This window comes from Choloepus didactylus, chromosome 20 (assembly GCF_015220235.1).
Source record: "Choloepus didactylus isolate mChoDid1 chromosome 20, mChoDid1.pri, whole genome shotgun sequence".
Classification (NCBI taxonomy): Eukaryota; Metazoa; Chordata; class Mammalia; order Pilosa; family Megalonychidae; genus Choloepus; species Choloepus didactylus.
In genome coordinates, this window is record NC_051326.1 from 24,474,524 (window position 1) to 24,499,778 (window position 25,255).

Consider the following 25,255-nt stretch of genomic DNA (forward strand, 5'->3'; position numbering starts at 1 on the left):
TTTTAAAAGTGCACATTCTTTTCCAGGTCCCAAATGTCCCAACCAGCTTAGAAAAAAATAGCTTTTATTTTTCTGTTAATATAATTCCAATGCTGTTGAAAACTTAGTAACTTCCAATGGTTTTAAATAAACAGATTTCTTTATTAAAACCTAACTCATTCTCTCAGATAAATATTGGGTTAAAACCAAGTGTTGTTTGGTCTGCCATGGTTTATAGTTTCAATTCTCTCTTTAGAATAAAACTGTGAGATAGGAAAGAGAATGAGCAGAAGACTCCTGGAGAAAAATCACCTAGTCTCATAATACCTTAACTTTTACTATCATAAACTTTGTGATTCACATAGTACTAGCCAGAAAAAATTTTAAATACATTCTTAGAGATTAAGTTTCTAGAGATGGTATACATTTTATCATTCATAAGTATTATTTCTTTTAGGCAAAAATGACATTCTAAAAGCTGGAAACTCTAAATATCAGCTTCCCCATTTTAAGAAAAATGGTACATGAATAACCGTGGCTGCAAAAAGAACTGTCAAAGAAATCATTGGGTGTGTACTTGGCCCCTAGCCACCTGCTGCCCTGTATTAAGTCTCATTACAAGAACTCTTAGGCTATTTGGAAGTAAATATCATGTCGCATTCTTTTTGTTGGATTCCAATCTAAAATTATACTTCAGTATTTTGTGAAAAATAACATTAGATAAATGATGATTGAATTTAATGGAAATTATTTCCTCAATATTCTAAACCCAACCATGGGTAAACATTTTCTAAACACCCCCCCTCCCATTATTATCACTTTGCATTACCCTACTGTTAACAACTTGCCTTAGTGTGTACATTTGCTGTAATACATGAAAGATCATTTTTATAACTGTACTCTTAACTATAGGCCATCATTTACAACAGGGTTCACGGTGTTGTGGTCCCATGTTTTATCTTTTAATTTTTATTCTAGTAACAAAAATATGACCTTAAAGTCCCCTTTTAGCTCCATTCACATATATAATTCAGTGCTGTTAATTACACTCACAAGATTGTGCTACTATTACCACCATTGATTTCAAAACTTTACAATCAACCCACATAGAAATTTTGTACAAATTAAGCATTAATTCCCCATTCCCTACCCCCAACCCAGGCCCTGCTAACCTATATTCTAACTCTATGAGTTTGTTTATTCTAATTGTTTCATATCAGTGAGATTTCACTCAACATAATGCCTTTAAGGTTCATCCATGTTGTCGCATGAACCAGAATTTCAATCCTTTTTAATGCTGAATAATATTTCATTGAATGGATACTACATGTTGTTTATCCATCCATCTGTTCAGGGACACTTGGGTTGCTTCCATCTTTTTGGCAGTTGTGAGTAATACTGGTATGACCATTGGTGTGCAAATATCTGTTTGATTCTCTGCTTTCAATTCTTTTGGGTTATATCTACTAGGGCGATTGCCAGGTTATACAGTATTTCTATACTTAGTTTTCAGAGGAACTGCCAAATTATCTCCTACAGTGGCTGCAGTGTTTTACATTGCCACCAGCAATGAATGAGTGTTCGTCTTTCTCTATATCCTCTCTAAGACTTGTAGTTTTCTGTTTGTTTAATAGTGGCCATACTAGTAGGTGTGAAATGATATCTCATTGTGTTTTTGATTTGCATTTCCCTAATAGCCAGTGATGTTGAACATCTTCTCATGTGCTTTTTAGCCATTTGCATTTCCTCTTTGGAAAAATGCTTATTCAAGTCTTTTGCCCATTTTAAAATTAGGTTGTTTGTCTTTTTATTGTTGAGTTGTAGGATGTCTTTATATATTCTGGATATTAAGCCCTTATCAAATATGTGGTTTCCAAATATTTTCTCCCATTGAGTAGGTTGTCTTTTCACTTTTGCTATAAAGTCTTTTGATACACAAAAGTTTTTAATTTTGAAAGGGTTCCATTTATCTATTTTTTCTTTTGTTGCTTGTGCTTTGGGTATAGTCTATGAAAACCTTGCCTAACACAAGATCCTGAAGATGCATCCCTACATTTTCTTCTAGGATTTTTGTAGTCCTGGTTTTTATAATTAGGTCTTTGATCCATTTTGAGTTCATTTTTGTATATGGTGTGAGATAGGGGTTCTCCTTCATTCTTTTGCATATGGATATCCAGTTCTCCTAGCACCATTTGTTGAAGAGACTATTCTTTCCCAATTGAGTGGACTTGGCAGCCTTGTCAAAAATTAATTGGCCATAAATGCAGAGGTCTATTTTTGAACTGAATACTAATCTTTGCTTTTTACCTTAAATGGTAAAAAATCGGTCACCATGTTTGGGGACAAGCTTTCCTTCCAAGTAAATATTAAAGAGATTTCTCAGCACCTCTTCTACTTCTTCCTCATTCAGGGTCTTAAACTCTACCAGATCCATATTTTCCTTATAATTGAATTTTCTATAGGTGAGAGTGAAGCCCACTAAACAGTGAACTCCTTCTGGTGTCTGCAAGGAACAAAAGGATTTGCTTGTAAACACAGAGGCTGGAGATGTCTGAAGGAATGTATTCACAGACTCAAAATCTGCAATTGTTCGAGGCTCAAGAGTGAAGGAGTAGATTTTCCGGTATTTATTTTTCTCCAGGAGATCAGAATTAAGAAACTCTTGGTTTGGAAGGTACTGCTCTCTCCTGATTTGATCCAGGGACCACATTTCTCCCTCCTGTGTCAGGCGGAAGATACAAGGGACCTGAGGCTGATCTTTCCCAGAAATAAGCTCCAGAGGCTGCCAAATCTGGTAGGATCTTCCAAACCCAGCATCCACAATGTAGTTTCTGCCACCGATGGTCACCTGCAGCAAGAGGTGAATCATCCTGCTGCTATATTTATCAACTAGACTGTTGTAAACATAACCTCCCAAAATTGTGGTCTCAAATCCCATTGTGGTCAGAGCCCAGTACAGAAGGTGATTGACCTGGAGACACCACCCCCCTCGGTTCTTTCTCACAACTTGATCAAAAATGGCCTCTATGCCCAGCTCCATGGCTCCCCCACAATGGATGTTAAGATTCTCAAAGGGGACGGCTCGGATCTGGTACTGAAGGACGTCAGTTAACGTTTCCAAATCCAATTTCTTCCTAGAGTTTTTATAACCAATTCTTTCAAAATATGCTTCAATATCCATGATCTCCTAAAGCAAAATGAAACAAAACAAAATAGTAATGCTTTTGTGTTTGGATTTCTTTGAGTAGATTAATTACAACTATAATATATTTTAAATATTTAAATGCAAACAATGAAATATAAATACCTGTAATAATAATAATTATTTTGTTTAGTACTTTCTTTGAATTAATTGCCATTATTTGCATATGTTCACTTAATCATCTCAGTAACCCTGTAAGGAAAGTACTATATACATTTCTTCCATATTTTACTCATGAGAAAATCAAAAGACAGAATAGTTGATGAGCCTAATGATCAACAGCTTATATGTGGTTGTCTTGGCTATGAATAAAGAGAGATTCCAATTGGTATCAATTAAAATAGGGCTTAAAAACAGTTCTTGATATAAATAGAATTAATAATAGTGTTTCATGGCATTGAAAACAACAGGGGTAGGTCTTGGTGGACCATAATTGTAAAGAATCATGAGAAATCACAACACAGAAGTGAATGGATTAAGATTAAAGGGACATTGTAATCAGTTTAGATGGCAGCATAAGACATTCCAGGCATCTGTTCCCCATAGATGAACCACTAGCAACAACTGTCAGAGCCAGCTTCCTCAAAACTCCAGAAAGAGTAAAAGGATTGCAGTAATTGGGCAAGAGCCAAATAGAGAAAATGCAACTTAAGAAGACAGTAGGAGCCCCCAAAGTCACTGAACTGGGACATTACAGTCTTTTCAACAAATGGGGCTGGGAGAGTTGGATATCCATATCCAAAAGAATGAAAGAGGACCCCTACCTCACACCCTACACAAAAATTAACTCAAAGTGGATCAACGATCTCAATATAAAAGACAGTACCTTGAAACTCCTAGAAGATAATGTAGGGAAACATCTTTAAGACCTTGTATTAGGCAGCCACTTCCTAGACTTTACACCCAAAGCATAAGCAACAAAAGAAAAAATAGATAAATGGGAACTCCTCAAGCTTAGAAGTTTCTGTACCTCAAAGGAATTTGTCAAAAAAGTAAAAAGGCAGCCAACTCAATGGAAAAAATTTTTGGAAACCATGTATCTGACAAAAGACTGATATCTTGCGTATATAAAGAAATCCTACAACTCAGTGACAATAGTACAGATAGCCCAATTATAAAATGGGCAATAGATATGAAAAGACAGTTCTCTGAAGAGGAAATACAAATGGCCAAGAAACACATGAAAAAATGTTCAGCTTCACTAGCTATTAGAGAGATGCAAATTAAGACCACAATGAGATACATCTCACACCAATTAGAATGGCTGCCATTTGGCTGCCATTAAACAAACAGGAAACTACAAATGCTGGAGAGGATGTGGAGAAATTGGGACTCTTATTCATTGTTGGTGGGACTATATAATGGTTTGGCCACTCTGGAGGTCAGTCTGGCAGTTCCTTAGAAAACTAGATACAGATTTACCCTTCGATCCAGCAATTGCACTTCTCAGTATAAACCCAGAAGACCTGAAAGCAGTGACATGAACATATATCTGCATGCCAATGTTCATAGCAGCATTATTCACAATTGCCAAGAGATGGAAACAACCCAAATGTCCTTCAACAGATAAGTGGATAAATAAAATGTGGTATATAAACATGATGGAATACGATGCGGCTGTAAGAAGGAATGATGTCGTGAAACATATGACAACATGGATGAACCTTGAAGACATAATGCTGAGCAAAATAAGCCAGGCACAAAAAGAGAAATATTATATGCTACCACTAATGTGAACTTTGAAAAATGTAAAACAAATGGTTTATAATGTAGAATGTAGGGGAATTAGTGATAGAGAGCAATTAAGGAAGGGGGAACAATAATGCAATAAGAACAGATAAGCTATTGTTGGTAAATTTAATGTTCTGGGAATGCCCAGGAATGACTATGGTCTGTTAATTTCTGATAGGTATGGTAGGAACAAGTTCACAGAAATGTTGCTATATTAGGTTACTTTCTTGGGGTAGAGTAGGAACATGTAATTATCTTAGGTTAATTGTCTTTTTCTTACTCCCTTGTTATGGTCTGTTTAAAATGTTTTTTTTAATTGTATGTTTTTTAATATTTTTTATTTTTTATATAGTTGATTTTAAAAAACAGAGTTAATTAAAAAAAAAAAAAAAAAAACAAGGAAAAAAATATGCAGAGCCCCCTTGAGGAGCTAGTGGAGAATGCAGGGGTATTGGGCTTCCCCACCTTGATGGCTGCTAATGTGCTCACAGACATAGGGGACTGTGGTTTGATGGGTTGAGCCCTCTACCACAGGACTTGCCCTTGGGAAGGAGAGGCTAGGCCTCCCTATAATTGTGCCTAAGAGCCTCCTCCTGAATACCTCTTTGTTGCTCAGATGTGGCCCTCTCTCTCTAGCTAAGCCAACTTGGCAGGTGAAATCACTGCCTTCACCCCTACATGGGATCTGACACCCAGGGGAGTGAATCTCCCTGGCAACGTGGAATATGACTCCCAGGGAGGAATGTAGACCCGGCATTGTGGGATGGAGAACATCTTGACCAAAAGGGGGATGTTAAAGGAAATGAAATAAGCTACAGTGGCAGAGAGATTCCAAAAGGAGCCGAGAGGTCACTCTGGTGGGCACTCTTATGCACAATATAGACAACCCTTTTTAGGTTCTAGTGAATTGGAGTACCTAGCAGTAAATACCTGAAAATATCAAAATACAACCCAGAACCCATGAATCTTGAAGACGATTGTATAAAAATGTAGCTTATGAGGGCTGAAAATGTGATTGGGAAAGCCATATGGACCACACTCCCCTTTGTCTAGTTTATGGATGGATGAGTAGAAAAATGGGGAAAGGAAACAGACAAACAAACAAAGGCACCCAGTGTTCTTTTTTCACTTTAATTATTATTCTTGTTATTTTTGTGTGTGTGGTAATGAAGGTGTCATGGATTGATTTTGGTGATGAATGCACAACTATGTAATGGTACTGTGAACAATCGAATGTACAATTTGTTTTGTGTGACTGCATGGTATGTGAATATATCTCAATAAAATGAATTAAAAAAAAAAGACAGTAGGAGAAGGTCATGGTGGGAAAATGTTTGTCATGTTTTCTTTGAATTGGGGTAATTGTCTTTTATTTAGAAAAAAAGGCATCTATGGAGGACCCATGCTTTGGTTATCGATTGTTACTGACAAACCATTCCAAAACTTAGTGGCTTAAAACAACATCTCTTTTTATGCTCACTATTCTTAGTCCAGTCTGGGCTGTTCTTCTGCTAGCCTTGCTGGTGGTCATTCATGGAGTTGGGAGGTTGACTGAGATGCTGGGATGGCTAGGCTTTTCTCTCTCTGATGTAGTCCTTCTCCACGTGGCGTCTCCTGCAAGGCAGCTGAACCTCTTTCATGGCAGCTCAGAGATCCCAGAAGCACAAAAGCAGAAGTGGCCAGGCATGCTTAACACTTAAGCCCAGAACTATCACAACATCATTTTGTCACAGCATCTGTACCCTATTGAAGAAAGCAAGTCCCAGGCCCAGCCCTGTGCCATGGAAAAACAACTATCATTAGCAAAGGTAGAAGCTGCTAGTGATGTTGAGAAGCTCAAGCTCCTTAAACTGGTGGAAGCCAGAAGTCAGAATGAGAAATACGGGGCCCTTAAGAAGCTTCCTGAACCAGTTCTGCCAGCTTTGGCCATATTTTGTGAACCTTCACTTGGGAAAACTGGGCTCATAAGGATGGATGTGTTAGGGGTCAGAACATTTGAAAGTAGAAATACCCCACTGCTGTGGCATCTGTAGATTGAGGTGAATGTGATGGTTTCTGAATGCCACTAATTTGCAGTAGGCTGGAGTGAAAAGAGCATTCCTAACAAGGCCTCTAACCTTTAATTAGCAATAACTCATTTTTGTTATAACTAAGCGGTAATTTTTGCTAATGTTCTACCTTAAGTGCTTTTCCCAAAGACATCTCTTTGCACTGTATGTTGAATCATCATTCAGTGAGTGTATTTCAATTAAAGTATTATTGATTGTCTTTGTAAAGATAATAAAATGCTATGGCAACTTTGCCCATTTAAAAAACAACAACAACAACAAAAAACCCAAACCTAGGAGAAGCTCACAATGCCCTTCCTGGCCCCTCCTGGTCCCTTCTCCAGTATGGTGTGGAACTAGCCTACCCTTCCTCTGTGGATCCCTGGCTCTGGGGGGCAGAGTAACCCTGATGCACAGAGTAGGGTACCTGCTTGTCAGTGCCAATCTACTGAGGGCACCCTGAAAGACCAAAACAGGACGCTCGTCTCTCCCTGCAACCCGGAACTTGCCATGGAAGCAGAAGCAGCTTATGGACAGCTACAGCCGTGTGAGAAACAATCACATCAAAGCGGCCTGGAGCAAAGGATTACCAGCTTTAAGACATCCAATAGAGCACATTGGAGGAGTGGGACGTCTACTACAAAGTGAAGAAAGGGTCATTGGGATTCCTGTAAATGGGGGAATTCCTAAAGCCATGAACAAGCCAGCAGGCTCAGAAAGCTCAGAGGACCCAAACCTTCACCTCAGGCTGATCTTCCTGACAGGAGGGCTAAACTCTGATGGGGAGCACCAGCCAATGCAGAGACACTTTGCAAAGATTGTGAAAGATGTTTTTTGCATTGGTTTGTTTGTTTCTGTTAGCTCCTGTTAACTCAGGGAAATCTCTGTCATATCACTAGCTGGATCCAAATTTAAGGAACAGATAGTTCAGGGACTAAATCCCAGCATTAACACTTTAACATTTCAAAAGGTACAGGGTGCAACAAAATATTCCAAGACATACAAACAAAGTGGAAATGACAGCCCATCCAAGGGAAGGAACAAGATAAAAATTCAGCCCATCAGCAAAGAAGACCAGACTTTGGACACAAGAAAACAAGCATTGTAAAAAAAGATCTTCAGTATGCATGAGGAAATAAAGGAAAACATGGAAAAATAACTAAAAGAATATTGGGAAAATGAGGAATGAACAATATGGGACTCTCAAAAAAGAAATAAAAATTTTAAAAAGGAACCAACCAGAAATACTGGAGTTGAAGACCACAACTGACATGAAAAATTCTCTGGAGTATTTCAACAGCAGATTAGAGCTGGCAGCAAACAAATCAGTAAACTCAAAGATAAGACAACTGGAATGATTCAGGCTGATGAGTAGAAAGTAGGCAGAATGAAAAAAGTGAATAGTGCCTAAGACACCTGTGGAACACCATCAAGGATTAAAGAAGAGGAAAGATCTCAATCAGACACCTAACCTCACAACTGGAGGATTTAGTATAAGAGAGCAAACTAAAACCAAAGTGAGCAGAAGGAAGGAAAGAACAAAGATTAGAATAGAGATAAATGAAATAGAGACTAACAAAATGATAGAATCAATGAAACCAAAAGTTGGCTCTTTGAAAGATCAATAACATTAACACACCTTTAACTGGAATGACAAGGAACAAAAAGAGAGAGTACAAATGACTAAAATCAGAAATGATTTTATAATAAAAATATTATAAGAGGAAACTATGAACAATTATATGCCATCTAATTAGAGAACAGATAAAATGGACTAATTACTGGAAACACAAAAGCTAAATACACTGACTCAAAAAGAAATAGAAGATCTCAACAGACCAATTACAAGGTAAGCGATTGAATCAGTAATCCAAGCCTTTCAACAATAAAGAAATCTTGCAACTCAATAACAAAAAGACAAACAACCTAATTTAAAAATGAGAAAAAGATTTGAATAGACATTTCTCCAAAGAAGATATACAAATGGCCAATAAGCACATGAAAAGATACTCAAAATCATTAGCCATTACAGAAATGCAAACCAAAACCATAATGATACACCATTTCATACCCACTAGAATGGTTCCTGTTAAGAAATGGAAAATAACAAATGTTGGAGAGGACATGGAGAAATAGGAATATTCACTTATAATCAGTGGGAATATAAAATGGTACAGCTGCTGTAAAAAATAGTTTGGCAATTCCTTGGGATGTTAAATACAGAATTACCATGTGATCCAGCAATCCTACTTCTATGTATATATCTAAAAGAAGCGAAAGCAGGAATTTGAACAGATACCTGCACACTAATGGTCAAAGCAGCATTATTCATAATTGCCAAAAGATGGAAGCAACCCAAGTGTCTCTGAACAGAAGAATGAATAAACAAAATGTGGTATATACATACAGTGGAATATTATTCAGCTGTAAAATAGAATGAAGTTCTGATACATGATACAACATGGAAGACTATAAAGACATCATGTAGGATGAAATAATCCAGAGACAAAAAGACAAATTTTGTATGGTCTCACTTATATGAAATAATTAGAATAAGCAAATTCATAGTCAGACACTAGAATGCAGATTCCCAGGGGCAAGGGTGGGGGTACGTAATAAGGATTTTTTTTAGTTTCAATTTTTCTGAGATATATTCATACACCATGCAGTCATACAAAGCATATAATCAATTGTTCATAGTACCACCATATAGCTGTGCGTCTGTCACCAAAATCACTTCTTGAACATTTTCATTACCACACGCACAAAAGTATAAGAATAAAAATTAAAATGAAAAAGAACAATTAAAGTAAAAAAGAACATTGGGTGCTTTTTTTTTTTTTTTGTCCCTGTTTTTCTACTCATCCATCCATACACTCGTAATAGGGATTTAATGCTTAACTGCCACTGAATTTCTGTTTGAGGTTATGGAAAAATTTTAGTAACAAATGGTGGAGATGATAGTACAATATTGTGGATGTATTTAACACCACCAAATTGTATATTAATTGTAGTTGAAAGAGAAAATTTTAGGATATATATATATATGTGTGTGGCTATATATATATATATATATATATATATATATCCAGAAGAAAAATTTTAAAAACCAAAAGAAAAAAAGAGTAAATGGGTCATCTGGCTGCATAGGAGAGAGTGTAGAAAAGTATAAAAACAGAAGATGAGAGCAACACTGATGGGGCTCCAAGTTTGAATACTGAAAAAGCCATCATAGGGGGGCCAGAAGCAACCAGCCAGAAGATTAGTTGACATGGAGTGAGCAATGAGGTTTGAACCCTGTTCTATGTCCCTGATACCTACCACTGCACACCAACTCAACCAAAGACCAATATGGAGTGGCAGCATCTGGTCTTTTTCTAGATGAAATTTGTAATTTGGTATATTTGAGAAAGAAAAACAAGGCAATGCACAGGATCACCAGAATCTCCAGAGAGGCTATCACCAGAGAGGAAGGGGCACCCTGTACAGAAGATCAGCCTTCAGGGTATCCACATGCTGACTCATCTCCCCTCACCTCCACTGAATGAATGAGAAGTCCAAGCCCCAGCCCATGCCGGACATCTCACCAGCAACATTATGTTGAAGAAGCAAAGTGAAGGTGGAGACAGAGTGATACAACATGCATTTGATGAAAAATAGTATGCAAATATACTATGATATGGAGGTAAGAAGAAAAGGGCATAGATTGCAAAAGACAGACCAAAAAATAGACAACCCACTCAAGAAGAAAAATAGTCTGAATAATAGAGATTCTTTACACATACTTGGAACTATAGAACATTGAAAATGGACTCAATAACAAAAGAGGTACAAAAATGAGACGGCAAAATCTTGTAGGCTTATGAAAAGAAAAAATTCAGACCCAAGGACTCAAATGAAGGAATGAACAGAGCCAATAAATAATTAGATATAGCAAGGAACAAACTATATAGACTATAATGTTAAATTACTTACACGGAAGAAAAACTTGACACTCATATTAAACTCTCATGAAAACTGAAAGCCATTAAAACAGAGAGAAGCCAGTAGATACAGAAAACAAAGACAATCCAACATCAAGGCAACTGGTACTTCTGAAGAGAACTTAACAAGTGCAATAGAAAATGTACAAAAAGAATCACAAGGAAACATTTTCTTGGAATGAAGCAAAAATTGAATCTGAAAATGAAGAGAGATCAGAGTCTAGGGAAATTTGATTGAATGTGTTTGACACCAGAATATATTCTGGTAAACTCAGGATGCCAAATAGAAAAAAAAATACTTTGTAAGGGAGAAATTATCAGGCTGGCATCTGAATGCCCCACAGAAATATCCAAAGCCAGAAATCAATATAACCATGTCTACAAAGTTTTGAAGGACAGTGTGATTCCCAAATAATATTCTCAGCTAGTATGCCACTGAAACACAAGGGCCATATGTATATAAAGAAAATCTCAAACATGAAAAAAATTGACAAATACAACTATGTGCTATGCTGATAAAGCATTGTTAACCAAAGAAGAGGCAATCAAATTGAAAAACTAAGAGGTCATGGAAAAGGTCTGCATGTGAGCACTGGCTCCATTTAATGCATAACAAAGTTAGAAAAATTATGAGAATTACGGGTAGAAAAGGAATCTTTTCCTTTTACATGTAAAGAGAAATATGAAGTAACTGTCTTCCTAATATTTATTCAGAATCTTCTTTCTGAAATTAGAGAAATTTTTAGATAACATGTCCTTGGTATAGAAACATTTACTTGAAGCCCTTTATGATACATTAGGAAAATTCAGAAATGTATGAAGAGAAAAAATTCCTCTCATCTCACCACTCAGAAATAACTATCATCAATGTTTTAATGTTTTTATTTCTAGTCTTGTATATACATTTCAATAAAGCCGATATCCTTTTTATTTATATTTTTTCTTCATGTTCCCCTCAATGCTAAAAAATTAGTTTTTTTAACATTAATTATTATTCTCTGTATTAATCAGTTTTCCCTCAGAGATGTTACAATTTGCTTGGGAATAGGATATAAGTGTAAACAAAGACTGAATATAATAATAACTACCATTTATTGAATACTTATTATTTGCCACCTGCAATGCAAAGAATTTTAAACCTATAAAAATTTTTAACCTCTGATTCAGGTATTAATAACTGAAAATAAGATGAGGGAACTGGGACTTCTGAGAGTTGTCATTTTCCCAAGATCACCAATTTGTCTAGTATTTAAATCCACATCTTCCTGACTTCAAAGCTGCATGCTATATACTATATAATGTATTAAAACCAGTTCAAGATTATGATTATGTAAATGAATAATGTGGTTATGTATGTGATATAATCTAACAAAAAGGAGTTGAAGAGATCAGTGATGGGTGGAATCAAAATGAAAGATGACATAGCCAATATTTGAGCTCAAAGTTAAAATGTATGTCAGGAAAGGGTAAGACAGGCAGGAGCAACCTAGCCAAGCGCATTCCCAGGCTGGAAGCAAAAACTAAATCTGAAGATCAAGAGAGACCAGATTTCAGGAAAATCTTATCCAACATGCTCAATATTGGAACATATTCTGGTTAAACTATTGGAATGTAAAGACAGGAATCATTCAGGCATAATGAAACAGGTAGGGGTGGAGCCTGAGGAGATTTGGAGAGTAAATTTTGCACCATAGGTACAGAGGGCAAACAAACATAGCAGAGCACATGGGATTGGTAGAGATTTGGGATTGAGGCTGGCATGGGAAGATTGCTCTTTGTAATGCCACCCAGACTCCTTCAGATCACTTCTATTTCTCTGTGCCCCTGGCCTGGATTCTGACTTCTTGTGCTTCTAAAGACTTGCACCATAGACTCTCTTGGGGGCTTCTCCAGGGCTCCTGGAGCTGGAAGTGCCAGGGAATTTATCTTCCCCCCGGGCAGCCCTTAGTCAATGACTTCTTGGTGGGAGGTTATGAAAGCCCAGCTACCTTACTCGAGTTTGGACAAACTTTGAACTATAATTCACATCCAGGCTGTAGCTGAAGCTGGGACTTTGCCTGAAATCATAATGGCTTGGCTTCTTCCCCTTTCCTATCCCACTTCTCTCATTCCCTTACTGGTTTCTCTGGGAGCACTTCTCTAAGAACTAACTTGCACATCCATCCTCGTTTCATAGTCTGTTTCTGGGGAACCTCACTAAGACACATTTGTGGTTATTTGGAAGAGAGGTGTGATGGTGAATTTTGTCAGCTTAGCTCTACTGTGGTGTCCAGGTGTTTGGCAAACACTAATCTAGATGCTACTGTGGAGGTATTATATAAATGTGATTATCACCTACAATCAGTTGCCTTTAAGTAAAGATTACCGTATACAATCAGTTGAAGGCTTTAACAACAAAAAAACTGAGGTTTCCTGGAGAAGAAGAAATTGTACCTTAAGATGACCAATCAACCCTGTCCCGAGTTTCCAGCCTGCTGACTGACCTATGGATTTTGGAATAACAGGCCCTCACAATCATGTGAACCAATTCCTTAAAATGTATCTCTTAAGACATATACATATATCCTGTTCATTCTGTTTTCCTAGAGAACACTAACTGATATAAAATGGTGTGAAAGAAAGGAAGGATATACAGGATTTGGCAGAATGCAGAGGGCTTTGAATGTCAGGCAAAGACTTGCCACTGTCTGTAGAGCAAAAGGATGCTTGTTTAGTTTGTTGCCTGAGAAATAACAAACGGAGCTCTGAAGCAACATAAGCATGTGTTTGGGGTCTTAGAATTGCAATTCAGGGAGCACAGAATTAGGTAGCAACCCAAATCCTGTTTTGGGGCTTCCAAGCAAGGGTTTTTAAAGAAAAAGAAGAAGATTAAAGCTGTTTGTAAAGAATTATGATTGGTAGAGGTTTGGGGCTTTCCAAATGTCCCTCCAAGTTAGCCAATTTACTGGTGTCTTTATCTTGTAGTTGTTTCTTGACATCCAGAGGTCCTCAGAAATATCCTTGCTTTCGGCTTTGCATACCATGGCAGTTTGTGATATCTGCATAAGAGTAATTTCATGAATGCTTCCTGACCCCATTTTAAATCTCTCAGCCATAGTAAGAGGTTTGTTTTATTTCTTTCTCCAAAAGCATTGCTGATCAGCATTTGGTATTAAGCCCTTGGCTCTAGGGAATCTCTTCCCTGGGATCATGTCCCAGGTAGGAGGGAAGGTTCCGGGTTTATCCGCAGAGTTTGGCTCAGAGAGTGGCCATTGGTTGAGTAACAGGGAGGTTTCAGGGAGTGACTCTTAGGCATTAGTTATGGTTAAGCTCAGCTTTGTTGGAAGTTTCATAAATACAAGCTTTAAGATTAAGGGTGTGGTACGTTAGCATGGCTTGGGGATAGTGGTAGCCATTATTATAGAGATGAGACGACAAATAAGAGACACTGTAATAATTATAATAACAAGATTAGCAAGGTTTGAAACATGCTATGAATTTGGTTACCTTAAGATTTAAGATTCAGCCAGAATTATTTTCAATTATGATGTTCTAGTTAAAGTTTGGTTATATAATCTGCATCTCCAATTATGTCCTAAGAAGGAGAAGATTTTTTAATTGAACTTATGCAAATAATTCTATTTTTATGAATATAAGAATATACAATAAGAGTTTTCTAATTCTAGGGGATCAGGCAAGGAGAAAAAGATAAAATTTTTTTGAGTTAACATAAAAACTCATTTATGAGATTGTTTAAGGGAAAGACAAAAAGGATTCCTGGTATTTAAAAAGTGAAACATTAAAACAGCAGTATTTTAAACAAAATTTGTAATTATTTTAATCAATTCACTCAGTTCTAAAAAGTAGTTCTCATTCCACTTGATCTAGAGTTAGCAATTTTATAATCCGTCAGCTTCCCATTAGCTTTTTGGAAATCTTGAGCTAGTCCCATGATTTATTCTTAAAGATCTTTGAGAAATGTCATTAGAAGCCAGTGCCCTTGAGTACCTGGCACAGTCTTTTATACAGGTTTCTAAGACAGTATTTTTTGTTGTTGATAAAGCACTTTGGCTTATAGCTGATTGCAAGTGTTTTCAAGAAAAAATAATAAAAATTATTTGTGAATTAAGAAAGACTTAAAATATGAAGAATGGCTATCATTAACTTATTATTGGTTTTTAAAAGTGAAAGGTTTAAATGAGAGTTTATTATGAAATAATATATGTTTTTGTGGCATGTAACATATTTTTAAGAATAACTGAAATTATGCCTGATAACATTATATTGTTGTTTAATGTGAGGTAGAATAGTACCAGGATATTTCACGGACATTGACAAATCTTAAGGAATTTTATATAATTTTTGGAATATATATTAATAACATTTTATGTTTATGAATTTATATGACCTAATAGAAGGTCAGAAAATCCCTTTGAATTTGACAAGACTTCTTATGCAATCTATAATATATCAAATAAACCTGTTTCTAACACCTCTCTTTTTTATAAGGTGAAAGCAGAGATTCTTTGTGATTTTCATTTTCCAGGGGTCCTCTGGAAAATTCCATAGACAGTTTGAGATATATATATATATAATTTAGCATTTGATTTGAGAAAGCAAAATGTCAGTAGTCTTCAGGAGGGTCATTGTGAAAGAAGACTTGGCTTTTTTTGTTGAAGGGCAATAAAATATTTTAAAAGTAAATATAGGGGACAATATGATGGTAAAAACTTTTTTTTTTTCATAAATGTGAGAAGACTTGATTCTTTTAAACAATTAAGGACATGATAAAATTAACATAAAGTACAAGCAGTTATTTTGCTATAATATAGAATCTTGCCTTTTACTATTATTCAGAAAAAAACATTCACAACCTCTTACTTAGAACAGACTGATGATGCAAGTAAACTTTGTCATTTTAAGAGAGAAAATAAAATTCTAGTCATCAGTACACTATTTGATACTAAGATTATTAAAAGTTCTATAGATAGGTCCATCAAATCTTATCCAACTTTGACCATAAAAAATAAAATTCCTTTTCTGCAAATCTTCTACAACTTTCTATATTCATTCAGGTTTTGTCCTACATTTCCTCTTATTCAGTAACAGTCATTTTATTTTTAGGACAAAACTATTCTCTTTTCCTTTAATAAAACCATATCCTGTATACCTTATATACTCAAGTTACCAAAATGATTTTGGGAACTATCTTTAAGCTGACGTCTTACAAAACACAATTACTGTTAAAATAAAACTTGTCAGAATAATGACTCAATTTGGTTTAAGTAGATATCTAGCAGATATATTAGCTTATTTGATCAGTAAACCTGTATTTATTAAGGAAGAATATCTCCAAAAATGCATGCCTTTTTTTTTTGTATTAACATTGATAACTCAGAAGACAGAGTTGTTTTTTTAATTAAAAATATTAAATTATTGCATAGAGGCTTTAAAATTTAAAATTTTCAGCCAAGAGTTAGAAAAAACAGATTTAAAAACACAGAAAGATAAAACAGAGATGTAAAACTTATTAGTTTCTATAAAAGAGCTGACTTTTCATCCTTGCCCCATTTAATATTTTTTTTTAAATTTTTAATCAGTTTTTTTCTGTGTTTTTGGTAAAGAAGCCATTTTATAATTATCATATCTTTTAGAAGCTTTTGAATATCAATTAAAGAATGCACCCCATTCCTTGGTAAAGTTTTTAAATTGGGTCTTTTATGTGCTCAATGCTTGCCCCCTCCCCCTTTAAAAATGGACAATCTTGTTTCCAATGTCCCTGTTGCTTCTAATATAGATAGCTATTGTCCTTTATATTTCTTCCCTTGGAGGTACTTCTATTTTTTGTATTGTTTGTCATTAAAAGTGCCAGTTGGGGAATCATAATTTTTTTCCCCACCCTTTCAGAGGTGCTGTAATTGTTAAGCCATGATTTTGGTTTTTTTAAAAACCTTGATTCAGATTGTTTTTTTTTTTTTTTTCCCTTCAAATATCTGGCTAATTTAACAAGGAGTGGCTTTTTACTCAAGTTTCTGTTTTTTAACCAACTTCCCAAATGAGGTTTAAGTCTATTGATAAACAATGAGGACAGTGTCCCTTCAAATGCATTAGCAAAAGATGAAAGACCTGAAAGAGTTCCAAAGTTCAGGGAAATTGCTTCTTTTAACACTAGGCAGATTCATTCCTTTTTGTCAATAAGTTTAGATTATTGACCAATCCGTTTTTTCAGGAAAAGCCTTTGATATGACTTGTAGTAAGTCTTAACAATTTGGCGGGCCTTTTGGGGAGCATCCCTACCTGTAGTATTTGTAGGGTCCCTTATATCATCTTCCAACTTCTCCCATTTTTGCTGCCTTGATATCTCTCTCTATGTGTGTGTATATATATATATATATTTTTAATCTGGACTTAAACCCATATGTATAAATTGAAAAAAAGTCAGACAATGTTGGATTATAAACTCCAATTAGAATTCTAAATTCCTCATAAAAATGTTTCAATTTTTAGGATTGGGGAATTTCTTAACAATATCTCTGAGTGTTGCTCTTGACTAGGAGCTAAAAGTTACCAAAGCTGCCACTGCGGCTGTCTCGGAGGGGCTGGTCTGATAGGACACTTGCCAAATTTTAGTATCAGGCAAAGGAGGACACAAGGAAAGAGCACAGAGGGGAGCAGAGGATTAGCAGAAGCAGAAAGGGCAGCATCTCCCAGTCCAGGGTTTTCCCTCAGAGGGCTATTAAGGCTAGATAGGTATTTATTTATTTATTTATTCATTTATTTAAGCTCTTGGTAAGGAGTTCTTTAAAGAAGTAATTTTGGAATCAGATACTCTTTTGGCTGATTTGGCATAGCAATTAAAGAATGCATTTCATTTTGGGTTTTCCTTAGTTATGGCTTTTAGTTTAGCTTTAGTCCAAAGAGTGTAGGTGAAAGAGGCAGTTTCCTAGTCTTCCTTGCTAGGTTTGATTTTAAAGCTGGCTGAGAAGGGTGGGTCTCAAGTAGCTTCAGTATCCTTATTATAAAGGGCAACTCCCAGAGACTGGAATAAATAGGAGAAGGCCAGGAAGGCAGAGGAGAAGCTGAGGCAGTCTCAGAAAATTTAGAGGTTTTAGATAGTTTTTCAAGTTTAGTTATGAATTTAAATAAGTCTTTCTTTTGTTAATTTGGTATTTGTTTCTTGAAGAGAGACAATTTTGAAATTTGTTATACATTTGGTGGCTTCCAAGTACCAATTTTAAAAAGTTATCCCATGTAGATTGTTTGATCTTATAACCCTATATTCTAATTGTGAGTGCAAATTCGCTAATCTGGGCATATTAAGAGTCTCACTGCAGTCATTTTAATTCAAGATTATTTTTAGTATGTGAGGTTCAGTGAGATAAGAATGCACATGATGCAGGACCATAATTCTTATACCAAAAACCAGCTGGAATGCTTGATGGCAATGCACCATTAGAATTTTTGGAAGAATTAGACTTGTTTCTGATGGAGAGTGTGCCAGTTTGAATGTATTATGTCCCCCCAAATGCCATTATCTTTGATGCAATCTTGTGTGGGCAGATCTATTAGTGGTTGATTAGATTGTAATTTTTGATTGTTTCCATGGAGATGTGACCCACCCAACTGTAGGTGATACCTCTGATCAGATAATTTCCATGGAGGCGTGGCTCCGCCCATTCAGCGTGGGCCTTGATTAGTTCACTGGAGCACTATAAAAGCTCAGACAGAAGGAGCAAGCTTGCTACAGCCAAGAGGGACACTTTGAAGAATGCAAAGAAGCTGAGAGAGTAGCTGCAGATGAGAGACAGTTTGAAGACAGCCGTTGAAAGCAGACTTTTGCTCCGGAGAAGCTAAGAGAGGACAAGCACCCCAAGAGCAACTGAGAGTGACATTTTGAAGAGGAGCTGCAGCCTAGAGAGGAACATCCTGGGAGAAAGCCATTTTGAAACCAGAACTCTGGAGCCGATGCCAGCCACATGCCTTCCTAGCTAACAGAGGTTTTCTGGACACCATTGGTCATCCTTCAGTGAAGGTACCCGATTATTGATGCATTACCTTGGACATTATGGCCTTAAGACTGTAACTGTGTAACCAAATAAACCCCCTTTATAAAAGCCAATCCATTTCTGGTGTTTTGCATTCTGGCAGCATTAGTAAACTAGAACAGGGAGCAATCCTAAAGCCTAAAAAGCCTGACAGGATTTATCTTAGGTTGGGTAATAAGGTGTTTTACAATGTGCCTTACATGAGATACTTCTATAACCTGGCAGACAGCCTACGCTCTAGTTGTCTGACCTGTGACCAAGTAACCCTTGTTGCACGAAATTGTCTTGATGGTGGCAGGTGACCTATCGTCAATCTTGCCCATCTGTGACCACCTCATCCTTATAGTCTTGGTCTTTGGAAGCCAAAGGTGGTGGGCTCTCTGATAGCGTTTATCACCCAATGCATGCCACCAGGATGATTATGTGATTGCTATCAGTCAGGACAAAGGTTAATTGAAATGCTAGGGAGGTGTTCCTCTGTATGATATCAGAAAAAGAGAAAGAAGAGATCCTAAATATTTGTGTACTCACCAAACAGGAGAAATTCCTGTAAATCAAAAGGCAAACAAAAGGACTGCTGCTACGCATCCAAACCAAAAGAGCAAAGTTCAAAATAAAACCGGAAGAACAAAGGTTAAAATGCCCATAACCAGAAGACACCAGAACCTCAACCAAAGGAACTGAGGTTCAGAACCGAGAGGACTCACCAACAGAAACCTGGGTCCACCAGGGAAATGACAGAGTGCAAGGGGCTCTAGCAGGTGCTGCACTCAAATCCAATGGCAGCTCCAGAGTCGAGGAGGCAGTCACGTTGGATCCGTCCGTCTTCTGACACCAAGTAATGTCGACCGAGAAATGGTACAGTGAGCTGTAAAGCAACAAAAGCATTTATTATATATATATTATATATATAAAGCAATTTGGGGAGCACAGATTCAGGTAGCAAGCCAAACTGTGCCCCATCTTGGAGCTTCCAAGCAAGGGTTTTTAAAGAAAATGAAGATGGTTACATAAATTGTTAGAAAAGAATTATGACTGGTGGATGTTTGGGGCTTTCCAAGTGTTCTTCAAGTTAGACAGTTACTGATTTCTTTATCCTGTAGTTGTTTTGAGTCCAAAGGTCCTCAGAAACATTGTTGCTTTTAGTTTTGCATACCTTGGCAGTTTGTGATACCTGGCTAAGACATGCTGTTCCGGTTTGCTAATACTGCCTGAACGCAAAATACCAGAAATGGATTGGCTTTTATAAAGGGGGTTTATATGGTTACAAAGTTACAGTCTCTAGGCCATAAAGTGTCCAAGGTAACACATCAGTAATCAGGTACCTTCACTGGAGGATGGCCAATGGTGTCTGGAAAACCTCTGTTAGTTGGGAAGGCACATGACCAGTGACTGCTTGCTCCGAGGTTGTGTTTCAAACTGGTGTTCTCTAAAATGTCAGTGTCAGCTTCCAACAGCCATCTTCAAAATGTGTCTCTCAGCTGTAGCTCCTCTCTCAGCTCCTGTGCGTTCTTCAAAGTGTCCTTCTTGGCTATAGCAAGCTTGCTCCTTCTGTCTGAGCTTTTATAGAGCTCCAGTGAACTAATCAAGGCCCATGCTGAATGGGCAGGGCCACACCTCCATGGAAATTATCTAATCAGAGTTATCACCCACAGTTGGGTGGGTCGTGTCAACATGGAAACACTCCATCAAAGAATTACAATCTAATCAACACTAATACATCTGCCCACACAAGACTGCATCAAAGATAATGACATTTTGGGGGACATAATACATTCAAACTGGCACACGTGCATAGGAATAACTTCCTGAATAGCGTCCCAACTCCATTGTAAATCACGTAGCCACAGTAACTTCATTTTGTTTTATCTCTTTTCTTAGGTTGAATGGTCAACATTTAAAGGTCTACCAACTGTTGTGATTTATTGCTAAGTGCCATGCTGATTCATTTACAACCACCTTCTTCGATATGCCCCTGGAAAGCAGGTTGATGTGCAGAACTCCTCGTCCAGTTCCCTGTCTCTAGGTAACTTTCATCTACAGTAGTGATTTTCAGCTATTTGTTGGCTAAAGAAAGCTTCACTCTTTTCCCCTAATGAAATCTTAAGCAATAGCCTAATACAGAAGAATTGCAAGCAGATTGATGCAGAAGTAGCCCACCTGTGTGAATTCTGAGACACTGCTCTCAAACCTCAGGGTACAAGCAGCACAGATACGGTTTTGGACTGAGACAGAATCTTCTGCCTCTACTGCCCGGATTTCCGGAATTAGCAAATAGAAGAATTTTACAAGTGACAATCAGTGGCCTTTCTTTCTGTTTGAGGTTTTTTTTCTTTTCTCCTTCCTTCCTTCCTTCCTTCCTTCCTTCCTTCCTTCCTTCCTCTCTCCCTCCCTCCCTTCCTCTTTCTCTTTCCCTTTCTTCTCTCTTCACATACCATACAATCATCCATGGTGTACAATCAACTGTTCACAGTAACATCTTATAGTCATGCATTCATCACCTCAATCTATTTTTGAACATTTTCCTTATATCAGAAAGAATCAGAATAAGAATAAAAAATAAAAGTAAAAAAGAACACCCAAATCATCCCCCCCCGTCCCACCCTATTTTTCATTCAGTTTTTGTCCCCATTTTTCTACTCATCCTCCATACACTAGATAAAAGGAGTGTGATCCACAAGGTTTTCACAATCACACTGTCTCCCCTTGTAATCTATATTATTATACAATTGTCTTCAGGAGTGCAGACTACTGGGTTGGAGTTTGGTAGTTTCAGGTATTTACTTCTAGCTATTCCAATACATTAAAACCTAGGGGTGTTATCTATATAGTGCATAAGAATGTCCACCAGAGTGACCTCTCAACTCCATGTGGAATCTCTCAGCCACTGAAGCTTTATTTCTTTTCATTTCGCATCTCCCTTTTGGTCAAGAAGATATTCTCAATTCCACGATGCTGGGTCCAGATTCATCCCCAGGAGTCATATCCTGAGTTGCCAGGGAGATTTACACCCCTGGGAGTCAGGTCCCATGTAGGGGGGAGGGCAGTGAGTTCACCTGCTGAGATGGCTCAGTTAGACAGAGAGAGGGCCACATCTGAGCAACAAAGAGGTACTCAGGGGGAGACTCTTAGGCACCATTACATGCAAGTTTAGACTCTCCCTTGCAGTATGAGCTTCATAAGGGCAACTCCCATGATAGAGGGCTCGGCACATCAAACTGCCAGTCCTCAACGTCTGTGACAACATCAGCATCAGTCCAGGTGAGGAAGTCCAACTCTTCCGCAATTTCCCCCAGTTCCTCAGGGGAGCTCTGCAAATATATTTTTATTCTCTGCCCAAATTACTTTGGGATGTGACACTGTTTCACTCTAACCTATACAAACCTACCATATCTCACTTCCTAGTCAAAGTTCTATGTAATTGCGGGGTTTGAACAAACTGACTGTAGAGTTATACTGTTTAGAAAATATAGATCCTGCACCAAATAGACATCTCTTTCCTTGGTCTCACATGGAAGTTGAAGTTTTAAAACACAGCCTGAACTTTTCTTTTGTCTCTGCCTCTGTGAAGGGCCTGGTATCCCGATGCAAGGACACTACAACCCAGTCCCCTCCCAGGGGCAAGAGTCGGCCTTTGATTTTCTGGATGGAAAAGAAGCTGCTGGACAAGGCCTGCCTGCAGACCATTATTCGGCCATCCTCAGGGAACTGAAGAGCTGCATCCCAGCCTCTGCTCTGGAGTAAATGCCTGCAGAGGCCAGGCAGGTGGGTGAGGTCTGAGCCTGCCCTGAAAGCCCCACCCAAAGGGGCACAGCTGCCGTAGCTGAGGACAGTTGGAGTGAAGGACCACAGCAGCCTGAATTCTGAAGGTTTCTTTTCCCCAGAGGCAGCAGGAAGCTCAGACTTTTATGTGAAGTTTCCTTATGTTTAAAGTTGGCTCAGAACTTCTTAAAACCTATCATGGAAAAACAAGGTAAGCCTCAGAGCAAGGTGAGGCTCAAGTTAATAGTTAACAATTTCCTTTTAAAGAGAAGGGTGGGGTTAGCTGTTTTGTGTTTAAGGAATTAAAAGGAGGGTCCAGGGGAAAGGGAAAGAACGGTTAATCAGTAAAGAGCTGACAAGCTGTTGTGGGTAGGCTCCCCTCCGTTCAGCCCAGAGCTGAGCCCATCCCCGCCCCTCACCTCTGGGGAAATTTGCCAAGGGAAGTCATTGTCTACTGTGGAAGTGACTCTGCCCTCAGTCTACTTGACACGAAAGGAGGTGATGCTCTGTCCTGTCTGGCTCTTGGAGACCCTCCCCCACTAAGCCCACTATGCCTGCTTCCAATGTGATAAAACTCACCCCAGGAATTCCTGGAGGCATTGCAGACAACATAATTCTCACCTTGGACCTTCCTGAGAATTAAGGGATTTCTGATCAGCTAAGGTAAGAAGTGCAGGAATTGTAATGAACTTGCTTCCTGGAGGAGTAACTGGGCTCTCTGGGTCACACCCAGTTTGGCACAAAGGAAGAGGGACATCACTATTGCAATAATCCAAGAGGGAAGTCCAGTTGAGAGTTCCCTTAAAACCCTAGGTACGTTTTGTAACACGTTTTATCCTTACAGTAACCCTATAAAGGAGGCACTATCCTTAGCTCCATTTCACTGATGGAGAAAATGAGTCTTAGAGAAGCTATGCAGTGGCCCAAATCCTCATGGTGAGAAGATGGTGTGCGTCTGACTCAAGCCCAGACTTTTTATCAATGTCTGTTATCTTCAGCACTGCTCTGGGTGGTAGTTCCAGCATTAGGATTAAAGTCGGCTTTAGCCAAACGTCTAAACAATCCTAAGACTTGAAATGCAGGAGAGCCATGGGATCATGGTGGACTGAACACCGACCCTCAAAAACATCCATGTCCTATTCCCTGGAACCTGTGAATGTCACTTTATAAAACTGTATAGAGAAAGCCCTGGGGACCCCTCAAAGCAAAATAATAATAATAATAATAATAATAATAAATAAATAAATACAACAATCCCCCATAAAAAGCCCATGCCTTCTTGAGTTTCCTCTTTATCTTTTGAAATTTGAAATACCCACCAGTCAGCTGACCCATATAGCTCCTTGTTCATTACCTATGACCCAATACAAAATAAAAACCCACCTGCTTTAAACCCACCCTGTAAGTGGGACAAACCCTCAGTCCAATCGATACGAGTCAACCTAACTTCCTTTTTATAAAAAAATTGTTTCTATAAAAATTGTTTGCCATCCCTAGAACCCTGAAGTTACTTCCATTCTGGCTTCTTTTGCTGTAGCAAAACTTTGGTGTCCTGAATAAAATGTCTGCAAACTCAACTCCAATTTATCTTTTCACATTGGCAAACTGGACTTTCAGACATGATTAAATTAAGGATTTTAAGATGTGCCGATTAGTTTAGATTATCTGATTAGGCTCTAAAGATAATTACAAGTGTCTTTAAGAAGGAGACAAGGGTTCTGCCTACAGAAAAGGGCAATGTGACCACTGAAAAAGGAAGCTACGCTTCACACTTTGAAGCTGGAGGAAGGGGCCACAGCTAAGGAACACAGATCTAGAAGCTGGAAAAGTCAAGGTGGGGACTCTTCCCTAAAACCTCCAGAGGAAGTCCAGCCCCGCCCAAACCTTGACTTTAGGCCAAGAACCTTTTTGGACTTCTGGATTCCAAAAGAGTAAGAGAACTAATGTGTGCTCTTTTAAGCCACAAGTTTTGTAAGAATTTATTACAGCAGACTAAGGAAACTAGGTATCTAGAGTCTCCTGGACACATGCTTGAGAAAGATTTTTCCCCGAATTCAAAGAACACTGCATGTTACTTACCCAGCTCCCTCACGCCTGCAACCAGGAAGACTGTGACTGCAGTCCTCACCCTCCCACAGCCAGCAGGACGGGCCCTCATTGGTTTCCACACCGTCCAGCCCCTGAAGCACACTTTAGGTCCGTCCAAGGATCTCTGGGAAATGTAGTTCCAGAGACTTAAGTTGCCCCAGCACCTCTTATTCAAATGTAGTCACTGAAAAAGTGTGGAGGCCCTCTTGTCTCATAAGCAGCATTCCACAGGCTGTGAGGGGTGTAGCCTTGTATTTTACTCAGTTCCTGGTCACAGAGAATGAGAAACAAGACTCCATATGTATGATGTGGGTGGTGAGAGCTTTGAAAGAGTAATGGAAAGGCAGATCCCATAACCTAGAGCAGCAGACAAGAGGACAGAGGGTTGTTTTCTTTTCGTTTTAACAGTTTTATTCACACACCATTCAATCCATCCAA

General features: G+C 38.1%; 1 protein-coding gene and 1 long non-coding RNA gene across 3 annotated transcripts; one reads left to right on the forward strand and one right to left on the reverse strand.

The window, feature by feature from the left end:
- Positions 1 to 2,116: 2,116 nt before the first annotated feature.
- LOC119516732 (arylamine N-acetyltransferase 1) lies at positions 2,117 to 24,853 on the reverse strand. 2 transcript variants are annotated; one of them, XM_037813177.1, is made up of 3 exons: positions 24,809 to 24,853; positions 19,675 to 19,835; positions 2,117 to 3,163 (listed from the first exon to the last, which is right to left on the reverse strand). In XM_037813177.1, the coding sequence occupies exon 3, from the start codon at positions 3,158 to 3,160 to the stop codon at positions 2,288 to 2,290; it is 873 nt and encodes a 290-aa protein (XP_037669105.1). In that variant the 5' UTR covers positions 3,161 to 3,163; positions 19,675 to 19,835; positions 24,809 to 24,853; the 3' UTR covers positions 2,117 to 2,287. The 2 variants fall into 2 exon arrangements, with proteins under 2 accessions (XP_037669105.1, XP_037669104.1); XM_037813176.1 differs by having other exon boundaries at positions 2,117 to 3,166.
- Positions 19,655 to 22,935, forward strand: LOC119516733. Its single transcript, XR_005213360.1, has 3 exons — positions 19,655 to 19,825; positions 20,849 to 20,993; positions 22,539 to 22,935. It is a non-coding gene; the product is annotated as an uncharacterized LOC119516733 (long non-coding RNA).
- Positions 24,854 to 25,255: the final 402 nt, after the last annotated feature.